The sequence below is a fragment of the Aedes aegypti genome, chromosome 2 (genome assembly GCF_002204515.2).
Source record: "Aedes aegypti strain LVP_AGWG chromosome 2, AaegL5.0 Primary Assembly, whole genome shotgun sequence".
NCBI classification, from domain to species: Eukaryota; Metazoa; Arthropoda; class Insecta; order Diptera; family Culicidae; genus Aedes; species Aedes aegypti.
In genome coordinates, this window is record NC_035108.1 from 13,427,785 (window position 1) to 13,447,968 (window position 20,184).

Consider the following 20,184-nt stretch of genomic DNA (forward strand, 5'->3'; position numbering starts at 1 on the left):
AGTAGCCAACCTGTCCGAGCCCATTTTAATAGGTTTCGCTCCAATACCATCCTCTCCATAGCTGCTTTGTTGTTCTTGAGCATCCTTAACTTCACCTATTCTGGGAGTTGGCACGTCTCCCTTGTCCGCCGTACTGATGAAACCATTCTTCCTGCTGCCTTGGTCTTCCTCCTCGGCGCCATTAAGGTGTTCATCGTAGTGCTGCTTCCACCTTTCAATCATCTCACGTTCTTCTGTCAAGATAACTCCATTCTTATCCCGGCACATTTTGGCTCGCGGCATAAAGCCTTTGCGGGATGTATTGAATTTCCTGAAGAACTTACGCGTTTCTTGTGAACGATACAGCTCATTACCATCCTACTTTCCGATTATAATTGCTCATGTTGCACTGAGGGGTGCGTTGATGGGACGCAACACTTGAACACTGACTAATGGAGTAGCATCGGAAAGATGTAAAAAATCGTCTTGAAATCTTTTGCAGAAATTTTGCCAAAAATCAACTATGAGTCCTTATAGAGGGTATTTTAGGATGTTTTCACAAATTTATATAGGAACTAGTTGATCAGAAAGTTTTTCTTCCTCCATATTCTTACGTGAATAGCTGAGAAGCCCAACACACTTTTTGATTTATGTTTACCTTGTTTATTTTATTGTACACCATACAATGTTATATTTTGACAAGTTTCCAAGTTTAGCAATGGATCCTCACACAAACACATCAGAGTAGAGGGTCTTGTTTCCCGAACTTGAAACAATCCCGGAATTTCTATTTTTAAATTCTTAGATTTCTTGGGATCCTGGAGTAAACACAAATTATCTGAAAACTTAGTTGAAATTTCCAATTTTTATGTAAAGCTCAAATATATGTCAAAGCTTCAGAAAATATGCTCAATTTTATTTCATTCTAATGTGAAGTTCAACCTATTTCTACATTAAAAAAAACTATTTTCCAATACAGAAATCCGATAATATTCTCGGTCATTTGGTTATATTTTGGCTAAGGTTTTTTTAAGCTACTGAGCTCATATGTTGCTACATGTTACGTCGTATTGAAGCTCTTTTATCTTAAAATCTGAGACAATTAGACCAAGAAAAAACTTCTATGTCAAAATAAATCAATGCCTAACCCTAGCAACACACATGTTATAATTGTGTATTATCGACTGATATATGACCAAACTAGTCATATTTAAGTTAATAATACAAAATTATAACATGTGTGTTGCTCGTTAAGTAGGTATATACCCTATGTTTGGTGGATTTTTGAAATTGATTTGCAGATAATTACTGATTTTATGATTTGATGAAAAATATATAACAGTTTGTCAAACTCAATAATTAGAGAACTAATTGGGTAGCTCCATGATTCACTAGAATCAGAAGTTTTTATTGGGCGTTGTCTGAAACTCAGCAGTAAGGGAATATTCAAATAAGACGTCCATTGTTTTTCGGGATTTCTATATTCCTTTCCCTCCTCTGTCACGCTTTTTCCAACGCCCAAACACATGCACTGCCACACTTTCATAGAACCACCTCTTCTTCAAAGGATGAACGTCATTTTGGAATGACCCAGCCACATGATGGAACATATGGTCGGGGTTCTGCTAGACCGCACCAAGTGCCATTTTTTCCCGAATTGAGTTTTTCACACCAAAGGACTTACATAATCATAACCTCTCTACCATAAAAATATCGAGTGATTTGAACAATCCCTTGTAATCTTAGATCATAAATTTTGTTTGGAAGGACACGTAAAACTGTAATTTTGTTCAGCCAGAGTGAACCATAAACCAACGCACGTCATCAGAGGGAATTCATTTTTCAGATATAAAGCTATGTTCGTCCAATTTCCTTCTATATTCTTACATTCTTACAATTTATCCATTCCAAGCAACTCATAGAAACAGAGGCCAGTTAAATTGGGCAGCAATTGATTTATTAAAATTAAATATTTGTTTCGGTGGCGTTGATCTATTTTCTTTGAAATTTTATCCAGCCACACTGCACTAAGTACTGTTTATCTGAAAATCACATTTAGACATGAATTAAAGGCATTTACATACCATAAATACTTGCATTTGCTTGTTATGTAACATGTTTATGAATCCACACAGAAGCCGTAATGAAAAAACTAAATAATTCAATCTGTTACTGTGTGAACCACTCAGGTGGACTTGGTGCGCTTTAGTTGTTAAGAAAATGGCATTTTCGCCATCAAACGCCGTCAGACAAAGTGCACATTACTTGATTCAAGTTTATCACCATTCCTTCAAGAAGTGAAGACGACCTAGTGGTAGCACACTAGATTACCACTCAGAAGGCACAACTTCGACTCCCGATGAAACTTTTTTTCTGATGTTCTATCCGATGGTGATGGAAATCAAACAACTTTTAGATTCTGTAGTTATTTTTATATTGCAGTGAAACACCAGCAGGTCAATGTACATTTGAAATGATGGTCATTCCTGGTGAACACTTCACGCACTTCACAGTATATTTATTCAACACTGTTAATCGCATGTGAGCGAGAAAAAAATTAAAATTATCGTCCGCCGTAAACTAGTACAGGAAAATACTTTAAAGTAAAATATCTCGGAATAAAGATTTTGGCACTTGGTGCGGTTTAGCAGAACCCCGACCATATAACCTCACTGGATTCAAAAGAAAAAAATTGCCAAGATTAAACGAAAGTGCCCAGAAAAACTTTGTCTTTGTCGAAAGTCCCCAACTTTGTTTTATCTAAACATGTTACAAGTTAAATGAGTTTTAACAGAATTCTAAGTCATTCCTCTATCACACGACTTTTTATAAAGCATTGTATATTTTCAGGAAAAATTTGCTACATATGTTCAATTATATTCCTTTATCTTTGTCGCGTTTATATTACTTAAGTACCAACCAATGTTATATTCACATTTTATCTTATTCTATGATCCCATTTCCTTCAAGAAAATAGACACTACTATACAAAAATGTACTTATATGAACTGATGGAACCATAATAATATCAAACTTTCTGGCTTGTTATGACGATTGATATGATAAGAAAAATGTATGGTAGTTCATCCATCTTATGGCCACTGCTTTCACACGATGCATATGAATAATTGTAAAGGAGTCTGCAAGCCTGTTGGGAAGCCATCAAATATTATACCCATCCCATTCCTCAAATATCACAAACAAGTTTCAAATCGACTCTCGACTACCGAAAAATGCATACATTTTGTCTAAAAGTTGTGTAGTTCCAAATAGCTGTCATTGAGTAAGAATGCAGCCCGTACAAAATAATTTAACACTGTAATATCTAAAAATGTGTACAGGCATATAATGTGCACTTTAATATTTCGGGAATTAACGGGATTTTCGAAAAATATCCCGGCAAACGGGATTTTTCATATCCCGAGAAATCCCGAGATCAATGTCCCGGGAAACCCCGGGCAAGACCCTCTACATCGGAATCATGGACGAATGCAACAGTAGATAAAATATGTAAATCCATTATCCGTTTTCAAGCCAAATCGTGACCTATGAACACCAATCGTTTCATTATTTCGAATGAAAAATAGTAAAATTTTTTGGAAAAACATGTTTTTTATTACTTCTCAAAAATGAACGGTCGTAAACGCCGTGATTTAATAACTAGCATCTATTAACGAAAGTACCATTGTTTATTCGAAAATATTATTAAGGTTCAGTTAAAAATAATCTGGCATTAGTTAAGAATAATAAGGATGAGAATGGTCGAATAATGAAGAATATTCAACCTTCAGTTGATTTCATTGTGCCTTTATACTTTTGAGTCAGTTGTAATACCATAATATCCGGGTAATCGACACTGAAGAAGTTTGTAAGTCGCTGACGAAATAATCCTAACTGTCATAAGATAAGCAAAATTAGAGTTCAACGGAATTTGCTCGTCTTACTAGTGATTCATGAATATTTCGTTTCCTTTTTTTAATTTTTCAAAGAGAAGTTAGAAGTTAAAATTCAATAAGTTAGCATTAGCATTAGCATTAAGCAATTCGCACAAATTCGTAGGTGATACAGTCCTAGACCGTTGTAAGAGGGTTGCCTCCTTCTCGTCCGTTACCGAAGTCAAAGATTTGGGACTAACCCTTGACTCTTAGACAAAATTGACGCAAACCTCCAACAGTCGAGAGCTGTCCTGGCCACGTCCTTGCAAATACTGAGGAATTGGGAGGAATGATAAATTGAACACCTACACTCCCGTGCATAAGTTTGGGTTCACCCCCTCAAAAACATACAAAAGTGTTCTGTCCATATCTCTGTGATTACACGTCCAATTGAAACTCTCTAAGTCGCATTCGAAAGGCAAAGAGTTATTCTTACTTCGTATGTATTTTTCCAAAAACATTTTTTGAATTTTGTATACTAAATTTTTACTTAAAGTTGTGATATTTTTCAAAAAACACACTGAAAATTCATATTCATTTTCCTCAGCATTGGGTCGACCAAAATTTTAAATCAAAGTGTCATTAGAATCGTAATCTTATATTCTTTGAAGAGACCCCACGAAATTTTTGCGGAAAAATCTGGAAAGTATTCAAAATCAATGAAACAGTCAGTCAAGTCATCGTGCAAAAGTTTGGGTTCACCTGAACTAACCTAAATCTGTGAAATCTCAAACCGATCATGTACGCGCCATTATTTGCGCTCAAAAAAGCTTTAAACTGTTAAAATCGGTTGAAAAATGGCAGAGATATTGACAAAAATGATGTGCATGCGGCTCAGGTGAACCCAAACTTTTGCACGATTTGCATCATACTGAGGGGTGAACCCAAACTTTTGCACGATGACTTGACTGACTGTTTCATTGATTTTGAATACTTTCCAGATTTTTCCGCAAAAATTTCGTGGGGTCTCTTCAAAGAATATAAGATTACGATTCTAATGACACTTTGATTTAAAATTTTGGTCGACCCAATGCTGAGGAAACTGAATATGAATTTTCAGTGTGTTTTTTGAAAAATGTCACAACTTTAAGTAAAAATTTAGTATACAAAATTCAAAAAATGTTTTTGGAAAAATACATACGAAGTAAGAATAACTCTTTGCCTTTCGAATGCGGCTTAAAGAGTTTCAATTGGACGTATAATCACAGAGATATGGACAGAACACTTTTGTATGTTTTTGAGGGGGTGAACCCAAACTTTTGCACGGGAGTGTACTTAAGAAAGATGCAGAGAACTCTACGACTTCTCAAAGGTGTTACGGGATATTGTGGAATGTTAAAAGGATGGGAAAGGCCATAGGATACTTTTGGTAGGTAAACGTGCTGGCACATTTAAATAATATTTGGGCATTGGTACAAACACTCCTAATTCTGCATTTGAAACCTGTCTTCAATTCATCGATTAATCGACCGTCCAAATAAAACATGTCTACACACGGGTTTGTGAAAACAATTCTGATGGCATGGGTCGCATACGCAAAATACAAAAATACTAAATCCGAGAAAAAAAAAATCGACGGCAACGCACAAACCGAACACACTTGCTTGGGCTTTCGAAAGAACACTCAGGCGTTAAAATTCAATGAGTTTGTCCTAAAATGTCTCTAGATATATGCAGCTACTCGTCCTAGTATTCGACAACTGAAACTGTGATCGAAACTTCAATATTAAACCATTATTACATACTGTTCAACAATTCCTCTGAACTCAGTCATAATTCGTGTCACCAATGACACCTGTTCCAGTTAAAAGAGTAAATTTTCCATCTGATTACCACCCACCTGGGTAACCACGCAGCAGAGCACTACTTCAAAGTTTGACTTTAAATTTTTGATGAAAGCACACAACCTCTGCTTGTTGGTGGTGGGCTTGTTACGGATCCTCCTCTTTTGCGGAGTCATTTTTCATTTTCGCTGGCACCGAAACCAGACCAGCCACCGGCAGCAGAATGCTCTTGCTGCAACCATGTTGCACCACCACGGAGGTGGACAGTCGGACAGGTGAGTTTGGAACCAGGATAGTTGGGTGGGTCAGTTCTAAATGGGATACCGTTCTCATGTCGCTACTGATGCCTGTTGCATGCCATCCTAGCGCTATGGGTCGCAAATGTGAAAATCGAAATTTTTGCAACAAAAGTGCAACTTGAGAAAAACACGATCCAAACAATTATTATAAACTAGTGGTCCCGGCAAACTTCGTCTTGCCATCAAGTAGGCTGTTGAAAAACGCTTTTGATCGTCCCATATAAAATGACAGTTTCGTTCGCGCTCGTTTTTTTCAACTTTCCCGGTGAATATCCTGGGACTTTTATACACACGAACACGTCGGAACCCCTGACGAACAAAACTGAGAAAGAATCTTTCAAATCTGTTGACCCGTTCGTAAGCCATTTCGTGACATACAAACACCATTCCATTTTTATTTACATAGATTCAATTAAAAATACATTTCAATCACACCGAACACAACTTTTTCATAGATATTTGAGTTTGCATTAGCTTGGTTTTTGTACATTCTGGAATTTCGTCGTGAAATTTTGGTTTTTGGCCCACAGTATCCTAGCGATGAGCAATATCCCGATCCCGTTCAGGTGGGGAAGTGAGAGGGTTGATGTTGTTTCTACACAAAAGAGCAACAGTTGGTTTGCGCTGATTGCTTTAAAAGGTCCTGCGGGGGTTTTTGTCGAACGGGGGTGGCTTAGCTTAGTTTCACCTGCCGGGATCGGAATCAAGTCACGGAGGACCTGAATGCTGGTGATGCTACCGTGAACCGGCACCATTACACGTTTCGAGTGAATTATGAATAGAGCCTCCAGAGCCGTTGGGTAGAATATGACGATGCAATTGGATGTGATGTTTGCCATATGTGGGGTTTATGTTTGCTGGAGGACGCTGGTTTCAGTGCGATGGTCCTTTGATGGCAGGAAATGCACCGTGAACAAAAAGTATGATTAAGCATCATCGTCAAGAGTGGATTTCGAGCGTTAAGAGATGATAGTTGGCATCTAATAATGTTGTGAGATGGATCACTGAATATATGAGACATGATAAGTTCGTATGGTCTTTATTGAGTTTCAACTGGAATGCTTATAAAACACAAGAGACGTATGTACACTAGGGCGATTCAAATTTTTAAAAATGTTTGAAAATCCAATCTCCCATATGCTCCTTACCATCCTTACAATTAAAATAGAGTTCTGTGAAATTTTCAGCTTTCTATGTGATGATTTAAAGGTGGCCCCAAGACAATGTAGGTATATATTGAAATTACTATGGATAAATTTTGAGAAATGTTCCAAACACGCTTGCACTTTAATGTAAGTACAAACTTATTATCCCATAGTGAAAACTCTTTCTTTAAACCTTAATGAAGGATGTTGCTGAAGAAACAAATCCCTTTTGAGCTATTTTTGTATGGGATTTTTGTGGATGTTTGCAGGGCTATAATCCCGTATGAAGCTAAATAATAGCAAACAAACTCAAGAATATATCCTCTCCTATCCGTCCTATTCAATTTCTCTCTTCAGCAATATCTTTATTATGTTTTGAAGAATGAGTTTTTACTATTGGATGATTATTTTGTACTCACATTCCAGTACTGACGTGTTTCAAATATTTTTCAACATTTATCCATAGTAATTTCCATGTAAACCTACTTTGTCTTTGGAACACCTTTAAATCACCACCTAGAAAACTGAAAATTTCACAGAACACTATTTTTATGGTAAGGATGGTAAGGAAGGTATGGGAGATTAGATTTTCAAACTATTTTAAATTTTTGACCTGCCCTAATATACACTAGCCATCAGCCCGCTAATTAGTTATTTTTGACTTATGGGGCTATTTTACTGTCAATATTGGTTGTCAGCTTGTTAATCGCACTAAATTAGTACGCAGAGTGTGAATTAATGTGCTATTTTATTACTTGAGAGGTTCAACTCTGGTCAGGAACTCAGGATCACCACCTAGAAAGTACGTGTCTCCAGCAAAGTTATTTATAAGAACTTAGATAATGGTAAATTATGGGTGAAATTAACACTTAGTCGTCGCGCTAATGTACAAAACTGCTGAAAATACCTCGCTTTTCGATCGCAACAGCAGCGTGGCCAACCACGCGACGACTGGAAGGTTAAGAAAAAAATCCACGTGCTCAGCTGGGATTCGAACCCAGGACTCTTGTATGCTAGACGACCGATTTACCAACTAAGCTACCGAGACCCCATAGACCACGCACATCCATCCATCTCATGTATACTACACACGTGCGCAGAGCGAGTGTGATTTATTTTGTGTTGAAACTGTTTGCATATCATACCCACATCGCTTCCACAACAACTGTATTCAAAAGACTGGAAGCAATGTGATCCGCAGTTTTGCCACTACGTGGCGACACATGTAGTATTTATACTTTTAAGCAGCTTTAGGTAAGTGCCTTCCACAAAGTTGTTCAGCTAATATCAAGAAGCAATCAGGCTCATCGTGCTTAACCCTCTAATACCCAAATTTTTATTTTCGATCTAAATATCATTTTTCGTTATTAAAAATCGTTCTAAACACGTTTTAGGCAATGATTTATTTAAGTCGCTAATTTATAAATTATGGTTTTTGATTTTTATACTTTTTATTTTTGAACATCCCTATCCTTTTTCTTTTTTCTGATTACTGATTTTTTGCAAGAATAAAAATTCAAGTTTTTACAGTACCTTTGAAAATATATTTTTTTAATTTTCTCCGGAACATATTTTACTATCCGTGTAACTTACGGAAAACAGGTTTGAAATCATTTTAGTACCACCAGGCTATTTTTCTGTGATAAGTTGATTGTAGAAAAATATAAAAGATACGGTTTTTTGTGTTCAACATTAAATGAACCCCAGGCATTTGCAGGTTATATAAAACTACAATTTTTAAAACATTTTTCAAAAATACAAAAATGTTCTAAAAGTCACAAAATACTTTCCTTATATACGTGTTATGAGCCAAGGTTTGAACCAAAAATAAGATCATTTTGATTTACGGGGTACGAAAAAATTCACAAAATTCTAAAGTGTACTCCGTCTAAAGGCGGGGTTGGGTATTAGAGGGTTAAGTATGTAGGTTTGATTCCCACTTCAGTCTGGGAAACTTTTCGTGCTCTTTCCAATCCAATGCCGTCAAGGACAGAATTGTCCACTGCAACCAATGAGGTTTTGGGAAAACAAAGTTTATATGGGAATTACTGTGGGGAAAGCAAGCAATTTATTCAATCGGTCAAAATGCCTACCTATGTGATGTTCAGGGTAAAAGCTATACTGATATTGTTAGATACATTCGTCTGATACAACTATGCGAAGACCTTTTTTTCTTACGGACGCCTTTCTATCCCAGCCATGTTTGATTGCAGACTTGATAGTTTGCATGAAATTCTCGGAAAAGTTTATTGTCAGTAAATTTTACGGTTTAATGAACATATAAATAAGTTGTACGTCAAATTTTTCTGGCATGAAATGTCTAGATTTCAAGTGAAAACGATAATTTTGAATAATGATGTAAAAGTAGGTTATAGGTCATCGGAATTTTATAATTCGTCAGAGAAAACAAAAAATTGAGTCGTATTTCAGTTTGAGTTGCAAAATATTTAAGTGCAAATAAGTTTACATCACTTGTAATTCTCATTCTTTTAAGAGTGAATAATCAATTTTGGAACTTTCAGAAGTAATTTGTTTGTTCCAAATAAAAATAAATCACAGTGAACATATTTTCATCTAATGAAAATATTTTTTTACAGAAACTTGTTGAAGTTTTGATGATCACTATAATTACGATAACGGTTTCTTGAACGTTAGTGGAACCTACTTTCAAAAATGAATAAACTATTTTTATAAGCAAGTATCTTTAATTTGCTGCGATTGTAATATAAATATTTTCAACTCACGAGTTGCCGCTATCTCTAATCATTACTATCATTACATTACTACAGAGCATCGACACGCTGAAGATATATTTTCTACCAATTGTTACCCTCTTAGTTAGTTCTTCACTTAAGTAGGTTATGTGAAACTTGAAAAATAAGTTGATCGAAAAAGAAGTCGAGGTTTTGATACTTTGGTTTACGGAAATTAAGACATTCCAGAGAAACAACAAATATCTATATTTTAAAATCCAGAAAAATAACAGTTTATAAAACCAAATTGTTTGATAGGTATTTTTGATAAAGTTGATCAATTCTTCATAAGAAGAAACTTCTTAAACAAATCGAGAATCCTAAGAAACGGAAAACCTTTCCCCAAGAAACGGGAATCCCAGAAATATTGTTTTCTTGGAAATTTTTTCCCTGGATTGGAAACTCTACTGACCGCCAAGAAAGTTCGACTACGTGTCTTCAGCAAAGTTATTAAAAAGAATGAAAGCAGTCTGAAGCAGTGCTGCACACATTCGATATTTCTCGCGACGTTCGTTTCGCTTCCATGGTCAGCAATCAATTGATTTTTCTACACTCGTCCGGTGCCGTCACCTCTCGCATACATCATGAGCAGTGAACAGTGATCATCTAGAAATACAAAAACTGTGAAATGAATGTCGTCTGACTCGATGACATTTTTATTAATCATAAGTTTTGCATAGATTTAAGAAATGTCTGATCATAAACAACAAGAATAATTTAGTCTGCTTGTTATGTGAATGTGACACGCATACAGTAAAAGCAGCTCTTATTACGAAAATGAAAGATTATAAAAATGATTCTGAGGCTTCCTCCCTGGTATAGTACCAATGAGTTACATAGAATATTCAATGTTGAAACATTGGAACAAATGTCAAATTAAATAATCAATAATTTCAGGCAAAAATCGTTACAATCTTCTATTGCCACGATTAATGCGTTATATGTTTAGGTTAAGTTAGGTTAAGTGTATTCAAAGCGTTTTTTTTTTCTCTTATAAGCAGGTAAAATAGACTCACCTGTAAAAAATCTGAACTGCTACGGCAAATGAAGTGTAATATGTTGTTAACAAAATGTTAATAAAATCTTAGATTTGTTTTACCAAATTAGGATGATAGTGTTGTCTAATAACACAGAACACCTAGATATAAGAAATAATGAATGTAATGTTTGGAATGAAAAAAAACGAAAATGATAGAAATAAACAAAACCGTACCGTTTCCTGTTAACGCCTTCATGATTAGCTGCATTCAATTGACATTTTGCCTGACTGCTGAATGCAAAGCCTCTTGAATGTCAACGAAAACGTTTCGAATACCGTGACTGCTCACAACACTGATATGAAGCATCACACTTTGACCCCTAATTCTGCTGCGAAGTGACACTAGTGTGCCTGTAGAAATAGTTACTTTTAATAAATATTTGAAGTACCGTACCACGGGATAACATTGATCAGCGGGGTAACATTGATCGGAATGTCCCTCCCAGTAAGAAATTCGATCCAACATTTTCAATGCATGATTAGTAGGCCGTGCCTTATTTTTCCGAAAATGCGAAATGTTATAAGTTCGTCATTTTAAAGTGCTCATGAAGCGTGCACTAGAGCAGCGAGCTCGTTGGTTCCACTACTGTCAACTACCGTAAAATCGGGTGTAATTGATCAGAAGGGTGAAATTGATCATCGTATCACACGATTTTATTTGAGCGTAATGGAGCAGAAATATCAATGTAAGCTGCAGTAAATGAACGTTGTTTGCGGTAACTATTGTCAAAACGTGTGTTGTAAAGTTTTTTGCGTTGAAAAATGGTTATTACTATGAAAATAATGTAAAATTTCAAAATCATGTACGGTACAGTATTGACAAACACCTATAAACTTCTATTTCTAAGCAAGGATTTGAACACAGTATAAACCTGAAAGTTTGTGAGGATGCTTGAGATATATCCGCAAACCAGATTTCCTCACCAAAACACGTACCAATTAGCTCAAATGGTTGAAATAATTGCATTACTGTTAGATATCAATGATTTTCTTAGGAAATTGCATACATTTAGGCGTTTTCCGCGTAATTCTTAAAATTTAACTATTCGTAATTTATATAAATATTGCATTGTTAAGATTTTGACAAGCATATTCGGATTCAGGGAGCTCAAATTTATCATGTAGAGTTGTTTTGAAAACTAACAATAATGGCATTGGCAAGTGATCAATTTCACCCCGTGATGAGATCCCCTGATTTTTTTATTTTAGAGATATTTGTTAACACTAAAATGACATTTGGTAGAAAATTTCGGAGTCGATGAGGCTCACCTTCGTACTTGTTTTCCTGCATTTAGTTGTTTGGCATTGTTAACATTATAGAAAACAGACTAGAAAAACCGTGAAAAATGATCAATTTCACCCGAAATTACGGTACGAACTAAGTTCAACGATAGACACACGGGTTGGTCCAAATAGTATATGTCGAAAGCCAGGTAGCATGCTAATGCTTTTCAACATTCAACCAATGGGATGTCTTGCAGCGTTATAAGCCACACTAATGCACTCACCATACAGCCATTCCATGAAAAACCGATCTAGTGGGTCTCCGAATTCCGTGAAAATTTGCTATTTTGTTCCTTATCCGAAATAAGGATGCACGTATTTTTGGATTTTTTGATTAGGGTGACCATTTCCAAAATAGGGTGACCAGAAAAATCGCGATTTTGCTAAATTTTTATTTTTAAAAAATTATAACTTTTGAACCGTTTGACCGATTTTCAATCTTTTTGGACGAAATGAAGGCTAAAGATTTTGACTTTTCGGGAAAAATATAAAATTCCACAAAAATTGTGTTTTTTACATGAAAAAACTCAATAGTTTCCGTTTTTTCGTGTTTTGAAGGCATCGGGACCAAAAGGGCTATTGCTGCTCTCATTTTTTCTTAAAAGTTCAGAAAATTTTACGTAAACTGTCAAATTTTCAGCGATGTATGTTTTTTAGTTTTTGAGATATATTTTTTTGAAAATAAAAAATCAGTCATTTTTCATCGGCACACACTGTAGATCTCAGCGCATTAGATTTTTAATGTTTAAAAAAAATAATAGAAGATAGAAATTTGGGTTCTTTGGCAAAGTTTCTCCAAATTGATTCTTCTAAAACATTGTATAGCCCTAAATGCGTAAGCAAAAAGTTTTTATTCTGATCTAGTAGGACCTCCCTAATTACGCATCACTGAAAAAATGTCTAAACAATATGAAGAAACTTTCTCGAAGACACCATATATCTAACACTAACGGTTTGGGCACAACCATTTTTGTCTTCCTACATATGGCTTTGGGATCAATGTGCAATGTGTTCTGCTACCGATTGCTTTCAGTTTTTTGAATAGGTTACTTTACTAAAGGTTTAAGTTCGGAATTATGAGCTGAATCCTGCTTGAAAGAAATAATTGGATGGGTATGGCTAACCGAAATTCTCTCAGTCTTCTGAATAACTTTGCTGGAGACTAAAGTGTCTTAATATCAATCATATCAGCTGATGGTTGATGCTCTAAAACTATCAATATCACTTGCGAGCTATCAATATCACTTTGATTTGACAACCAGCAGCAGTGATGCGACATCGCACTCTAGATCATAATCACAGCAGAATGAGTGACCACGTAGTAATTATTCATGCTATTAATGTCTTTCAGTGACCAACACATAGTTTCAATCTATTTACAACACTGTCAAATATATCGTACTTATAAATTGCTATTCTATTTGCTTAATTTGAGGCAAAACTTAACCCATCAGTGATATCCATAGTCTACCGCCATCAATGCACTAGTGATGGAGTAGGCAGCATGATGTTGATGTGATATGGAATGATTCGAATTGTATCGCAGCCAGTAAAAATCAGCAAATTTTAAGCGTTGATAGTGACAGCGAACAACTCTGCTGGAGACACGAATTTTCTAGGAGGTCAGGATCATGAGCTCCAACCTGCTGGAATGCGTAAATTTACATGCACTAGTATCACGTAGCAACAGAATTGTGCGTAAAAAGTTCCAGCCTGTGATGTTTTCCATCATAAGTCTTCTTAAACACATTGACATTGACTGAACTAGATCACAATATAGAAGAAAGAAAGTACTCCATCTACTCAATGCCTACTTTTGTCGAATGTTTCAAATATGCAGTTATGGGCAGATTCAGGTGATGCAAAACTTTTTGGGATGTTCTGCAATATTCAACTGGGATGTTGCATTACTTGATGGTGAATATATATTTTAATTTGCAAATATTGAGATCATCTTAATGAATTTTTGGTACTCCTGCAAAGTATATCAAAAACCCAATGACTAACGAAGCATTTTTCTCTCTCTTCTCACTCTCTCCAAACACGAAACACTTTCATGTTCTTTGCCTGAACTCTACCGTAACTACAAAACATTAAACCATCACTACTCCAATCACGAACAAATCCCAAGCACAGCCGTCGCCACCGGTTGTCCCCAGCGCCAATAATCGAAGTGCAGGGGGAACTGGCTCCGGCCATCACCGCCGAGGACAAAGATTCAAAGGGCTTCAAAGAGATTGTCTACCGGTTCGACAAAATGAATCCACCCTATAACAGTGTCGTTAGTGCCAATAACAATAGGTATGGCTCGCCAAAACTTTCAATCAATATCGTCGTTTTGAAGTCGGTCGGTGGATCTCTTTTCCTACTGTGTACTATTTCAGCTATCTTCTTCTACAACTATTGAGCAACTTTTTCCGCTTTCAACTATTCGTTCAGTCGAGTTTCCTTCTGGGCCGCACTGAGGGGCAGAAACCTACTTTGGTTGGACAAAACCTCCAGTATTCTAAAGTTGCTTCCTAAAGGTTTGATGTCTTCGACAAATTATCTTGACCTTAAGCTTTATTTCTACGGTATTCATTGTAATGTTTCTGATAAATGCTCTAAAATCATTGTGCTATATGACATTCATAAAAAAAAACATGATTCTAGTAAGACGCTGTTATCAAAAGATAGAATGGATTTGAAAAACTTGTAAGTTGTCTATTTTACATTCAATACTGTCAAAATAAAGCTCTAATTCAACCATGTCAATTTGCCGAAGACATCAAACTTCTAGGACGTGTTACCAGAGAGCTAGATACTTTGGCCAACAAAAGTAGGTATTTGCCCCAAAGTGCGCCGTAACCTTATCGTCGATATCTCGTCCGTGTCAACTTCTTACAACAAATAAGGCGAAACATCGACAGAAAAGAAACCATGCACTGGGAGACCCGACCTTATTACCTCCTTTCACCTTCTCACTTTCGCAACTTGATGTCTTCTTCTCACCAGCAAATAAATAAAAAACACCCTCAATTCAATGTGTCACTAAAGCACATAACTTTCCTATCTGTATTCTATGCCTTCTCTATACTATTTTTCGGAAAAAAAACTATCATTGGATGGCGTTCGTGAGACGACCGGCGCAATCCAAAGCACCCAAACTTTCAACCCCCAAATAATGTTCGATGGCTCTATACAATCATTGGCACCTTCTTCGTGGTTGAGAAGCAAACCACTCCAAATTTTATCGTTCCGTGTTCGTCGTTGAATTCGGCAAGCACCATTGATGTCCTGAGTTTCCGTATTTTGTCGTTTTCTTTTTTTTTTTCGAACACTGAGTGGTGGATGTCGTGAACGCAATGAGAGCCCACACCAAATCTGTGATGTTGTTTGTCGGTGGATGTGATTGACGGAAAGTAGAGTGAACTTGGTTGGTTTGTGTGATATTTTTTATGTGTGTGATGACGATGTTGTCTGATAATTGATGTGTTTGAGGTGGAAATTGCAAATTATATTTGATATAAACATCGTTTAGGAAGAACTAAGAAGGTAAATATTTCTTATATGTGAACCATTTAAAGAAATGTTATTGTCGTTGATTGTATTTCAAAATTTTTAAACCTGCTGATAAAAAACACCTTTGTTTGGAATCGTCATCGTTGGCGCAATAAACCAATTTTTGAGAGCAGCCTTCGTGATAGCAGCTTCAATGCATTAATTCATTTTTTATTATTGTTAAACTAATTTAGAACTTAAAAATATACCTGGTGTTTATTTTGGGCTTCCCGAGAATCGAACTCCCAAAATTTTGAGTGCACTTTTCACTACTGATATCTCTGTCACTTAGTGTTGCCAGTTTCGCTCAAAATTCCACCACGACAACACACTTACAGCAGATCGGCGATTTACATAAAGCTAAAGCTTTTATCAAACGTCAGCCAGGCTGGACGAACTAATCGACCATCTCTAACGTATTCCGGTTATCGTTACACTGCTTCCTAGGCGCACCCATTTGCGCTCTTTCTCCACCCACATCATGTACTTTGTCTTTGGCGCATTCTAACTTTTGCTGTCTCGAGTTTCAGGCGGGTTTACAGTTCTGCCTCCTTTTCAAATGATCAGCTGACGTAGTCCAAATCATCCACGTAGCAAACAAATTGACTGGACCTGTTGAAATTCGTGCGTGATATTGAACAGACACAAAAGTTCATCAATTTGTCATAGTCCGCGACGGAGTTCAAACGGACATTCAGATTAACTTTAAACCGAACTTCATTAGAGAAATGAAATACCACCAACAAAAATTCGCCGAAGTTTAACGTCGACATTCTAACGAAGTGATACGCCGCCAAAGGCAGTCCTTATGCATCGACGAAGCACTAAATTAGAATGCCGACGCCGAACTTCGCTAAAGTTTTGACTGCCGATCTTCTAATTGTCACTCGAATTGACAATGAAATCTCCACACAATTGGGTACATCTTCCATCGTCGCTCTTATCAGTCTTGTGAGCTTCTAGTGATAGCTGTTCTTGTCCATTATTTACTCTATGCAACCGATACTGTCGTACACCGCTTTAAAATTGATGAAAAAGTGATGCGTTGGTATTCACGACATTTATAAAGGATTTGTCGTACAGTATAGATCTGGTCCATTATAGATCAGCCATCAACGAATCCGGCTTGATAACTTCCCACGAATACATTTACTACAGGTGGCATACAATGGAAGATAATGTGTGATAACACTTGATGGTGATAGCTCAGAAGTTTTCGCAATCTAACTTCTTGTAGATGGGGCATATTACTACTTCCCACCAATCATTCGTTAACTGTTCTGTTTCTCAGATTGTGCTTATCTGCCGGTGCAGACAAATGGCTAGCCTCACCGGGCTTTATTGTTCTTGAACTGGTGGCATCCTTCACCTCCCTGAAAATGGGGACTGGTTAATTTCCATAGTCCGCAGTACTGACGAAGGCATTTCCTCCGTTGTCTCAACATTCATTACCTACTCTCTCAGCACTATCACATGTTCATCGACGTGCTGCTTCCACCTTTCGATCACCTCACGTTCGTCCGTCAAGATGCTCCCACCCTTATGCCTGCACATCTCGGCTCGTGGCACGAAGCCATTGCGGGAACGCGTTGAGCTTCTGATACACAGTTAAAAATAATGAAGATTACACGTCATGTAAACTTCATTTATGCGATGTAAACATGACGTCATGTAAATTTAAGTCTGGAGTCAGAGGCGCGTCCACGTTCGGAACCATGGGTAGAACAAACGTTGGCAAATATTTTGATCACAGTGAACCTAAGAAAATTAACCCTACGTAAATTAAAAAATGACCCAAAACTGAAAATTGAAAGTTACTATATTTGAGGGGCTCTAACGCAAAGGAATGAAAGTGACATTTTGTTCGGGTTTGAGTTGAGTTGAGGAAATTCTAATATTCCAAGTGTTTGAACGATATTTTCAGGTGATTTTTTTGCTCAACAGAAAACATAACACAATTCTTAGAAGACTGTTTTTTTTTGACGCCCACAGAATTTGTATAAAATGAAAAATTGCTGAATAAAACTTCGGAGTAGATTTTCTCCCAACCAATCATTTGTTTGTGACGTAGACCCTGACGATCCAATCGTGGCTGATGAACAACTAGTTGGTAATATTTTAAATAATGACAATGTATCTAATAATAGATCTGAACTTTCAAATAATGTTATGCAAAGGGATGTGTTACCATCAACTTCTTCAGAAGCAAATGCTACCGAAATTTTAGTATATTGCCAAAATTTTAATCGCATGAAGAGTGCATCTAAAATGAACGAAATTTATAAAAGAATTCTAACTTCATCCTTCTCAGTTGTTATGGGCACTGAAACTAGTTGGAATGAAAAAATTAAAAATGAAGAAGTTTTTGGTAATAGTTTTAATGTATTCAGAGATGACCGAGATTTGGTCCTTACCCAAAGAATGTCTAGTGGTGGAGTTCTCATCGCAATATCTACTAAATTCAATTCAGAATTAATTATTTCATCAAAACATAAAGAATTTGAACATGTGTGGGTGAAAGCACACATCGCCGAAGAAACACATATATTTGCTTCTGTGTATTTTCCGCCAGACCAAGCTTGCAAATCATCATATGAAATTTTCTTTCAAACTGCTGATGAAATTGTATCCCAGTTATCTCCAGAATTCAAAGTGCATATCTATGGCGACTTTAATCAGCGTAATACTGATTTTATTCGTGATTCCGAAAACGAAAGCATTCTGCTTCCGGTTGTCGGTGAAAATGAATCATTACAATTTATTTTTGAAAAAGCTGCATTTTTAGGTTTAAATCAAATAAATCATGTGAAAAACCGGCAAAACTGTTATTTGGACTTCTTATTCTCAAACATTATGGATGATTTCTGTGTGAATGAATCTGTTTCTCCACTATGGAAAAATGAAGCATTTCACACAGCTATTGAGTACTCAATTTTTGTTCACAATAATCACAATTCTGACAACTGTGACTTTGAGAATTTCTTTGATTATAAAAACGCTAATTATGACGGAATTAAACAAAAATTAAATAGAATAGATTGGCAATCCGTTTTGAAAACCAAGGAGATTTAGAAATCGCAGTGACGGATTTTTATTCAATTTTGTCGGAAATTATTCAAATGGAAGTTCCTTTATTGCGAAGACGTCGTAGAAATGGGTCGAAAAACCCTGTTTGGATTAATAAGCAAATAACTAATTTAAAAAATCGTAAGCAAAAGGCTCATAAAATTTACAAGCAACAAAAATCTCGAGAAATTTTAGAAAATTATTTGTATATTGTCAACCAACTTAATCAAGCAATATCCGCTGCGCTTGAAGAGTACAACACAAAAATAGAAAATGATTTAAAATCTTGCCCTAGGAATTTCTTCAATTATGCTAAATCGAAGATGAAGTCTAACAATTTTCCATCTAAAATGACATTGGATGATAGAGCAGCTGATAATCCAGATGGTATGTGCAATCTTTTTGCTACTTTTTTCCAAGAGACTTTTACTAACTTTTCGGATAAAGATCGTGACTTTGAATATTTTTCTAGTTTTCCTGATTTTACAAGCGATATCGGTGTAAGTCAAATACTTTTACAGGACATTTTAACAGGACTGAAGAATTTAGATTCCACCAAAGGATCAGGGCCAGGTGGAATCCCACCTATTTTACTGAAAAACTTAGCTAATGAATTTACAGCACCATTATTTTGGCTATTCAACAAGTCACTTGAAATGAGCAGATTTCCAAAAGAATGGAAAAGATCGTATCTCATACCCATTTACAAGTCTGGTAGAAAATCTGATGTTCGAAATTATCGTGGAATTGCTATTATTTCATCCATTCCAAAACTATTTGAATCAATTATAAATAAAAATGTGTTCAGCCAAATAAAACATAGAATAACGAATACACAACACGGTTTCTATAAAGGTCGTTCTACTACAACAAACCTTTTGGAATTTGTAAATTACACTTTGAATGCAATGGATAGAGGTAACCACGTCGAAGCACTTTACACCGATTTTAGTAAGGCATTTGACAGACTAGACATTCCTATGTTGATTTTCAAGCTCAATAAAATGGGAATTGCGATGAGACTCCTCAACTGGATTGAATCTTATTTGACAGATCGCCAACAAATTGTTAGATTTGAGGGAAAAATGTCTAAACCTGTTCACGTTACATCAGGAGTTCCCCAAGGTTCGCATTTAGGTCCACTGTTATTTATATTATTTGTTAACGATATTTCATATGTGCTTAAACATCTTAAAATTCTGATTTATGCCGACGATATGAAACTTTATATGGAAATCAATAGCAACAAAGATAGCGACATTTATCTGAATGAAATAAGTATATTTGATAAATGGTGTAGCAAAAGTTTACTTCAATTAAACGTCAAAAAATGTAATTTAATCACATATAGCAGAAAACG

General features: G+C 36.1%; 1 protein-coding gene across 3 annotated transcripts in view; it reads left to right on the forward strand.

Moving 5' to 3' along the window:
• Positions 1–20,184, forward strand: part of LOC5575755 (BAI1-associated protein 3) — a 436,766-nt gene that overhangs the window by 170,460 nt on the left and 246,122 nt on the right. For 2 of the 3 annotated variants that reach the window (XM_021839915.1, XM_021839916.1), the window contains exon 4: positions 14,355–14,519. The exons of the other annotated variant lie outside the window; for it this stretch is intronic. In XM_021839915.1, the coding sequence (XP_021695607.1) occupies positions 14,355–14,519 (165 nt within the window). The remainder of the gene's footprint in view (positions 1–14,354; positions 14,520–20,184) is intronic. 3 annotated transcript variants of the gene reach the window in all.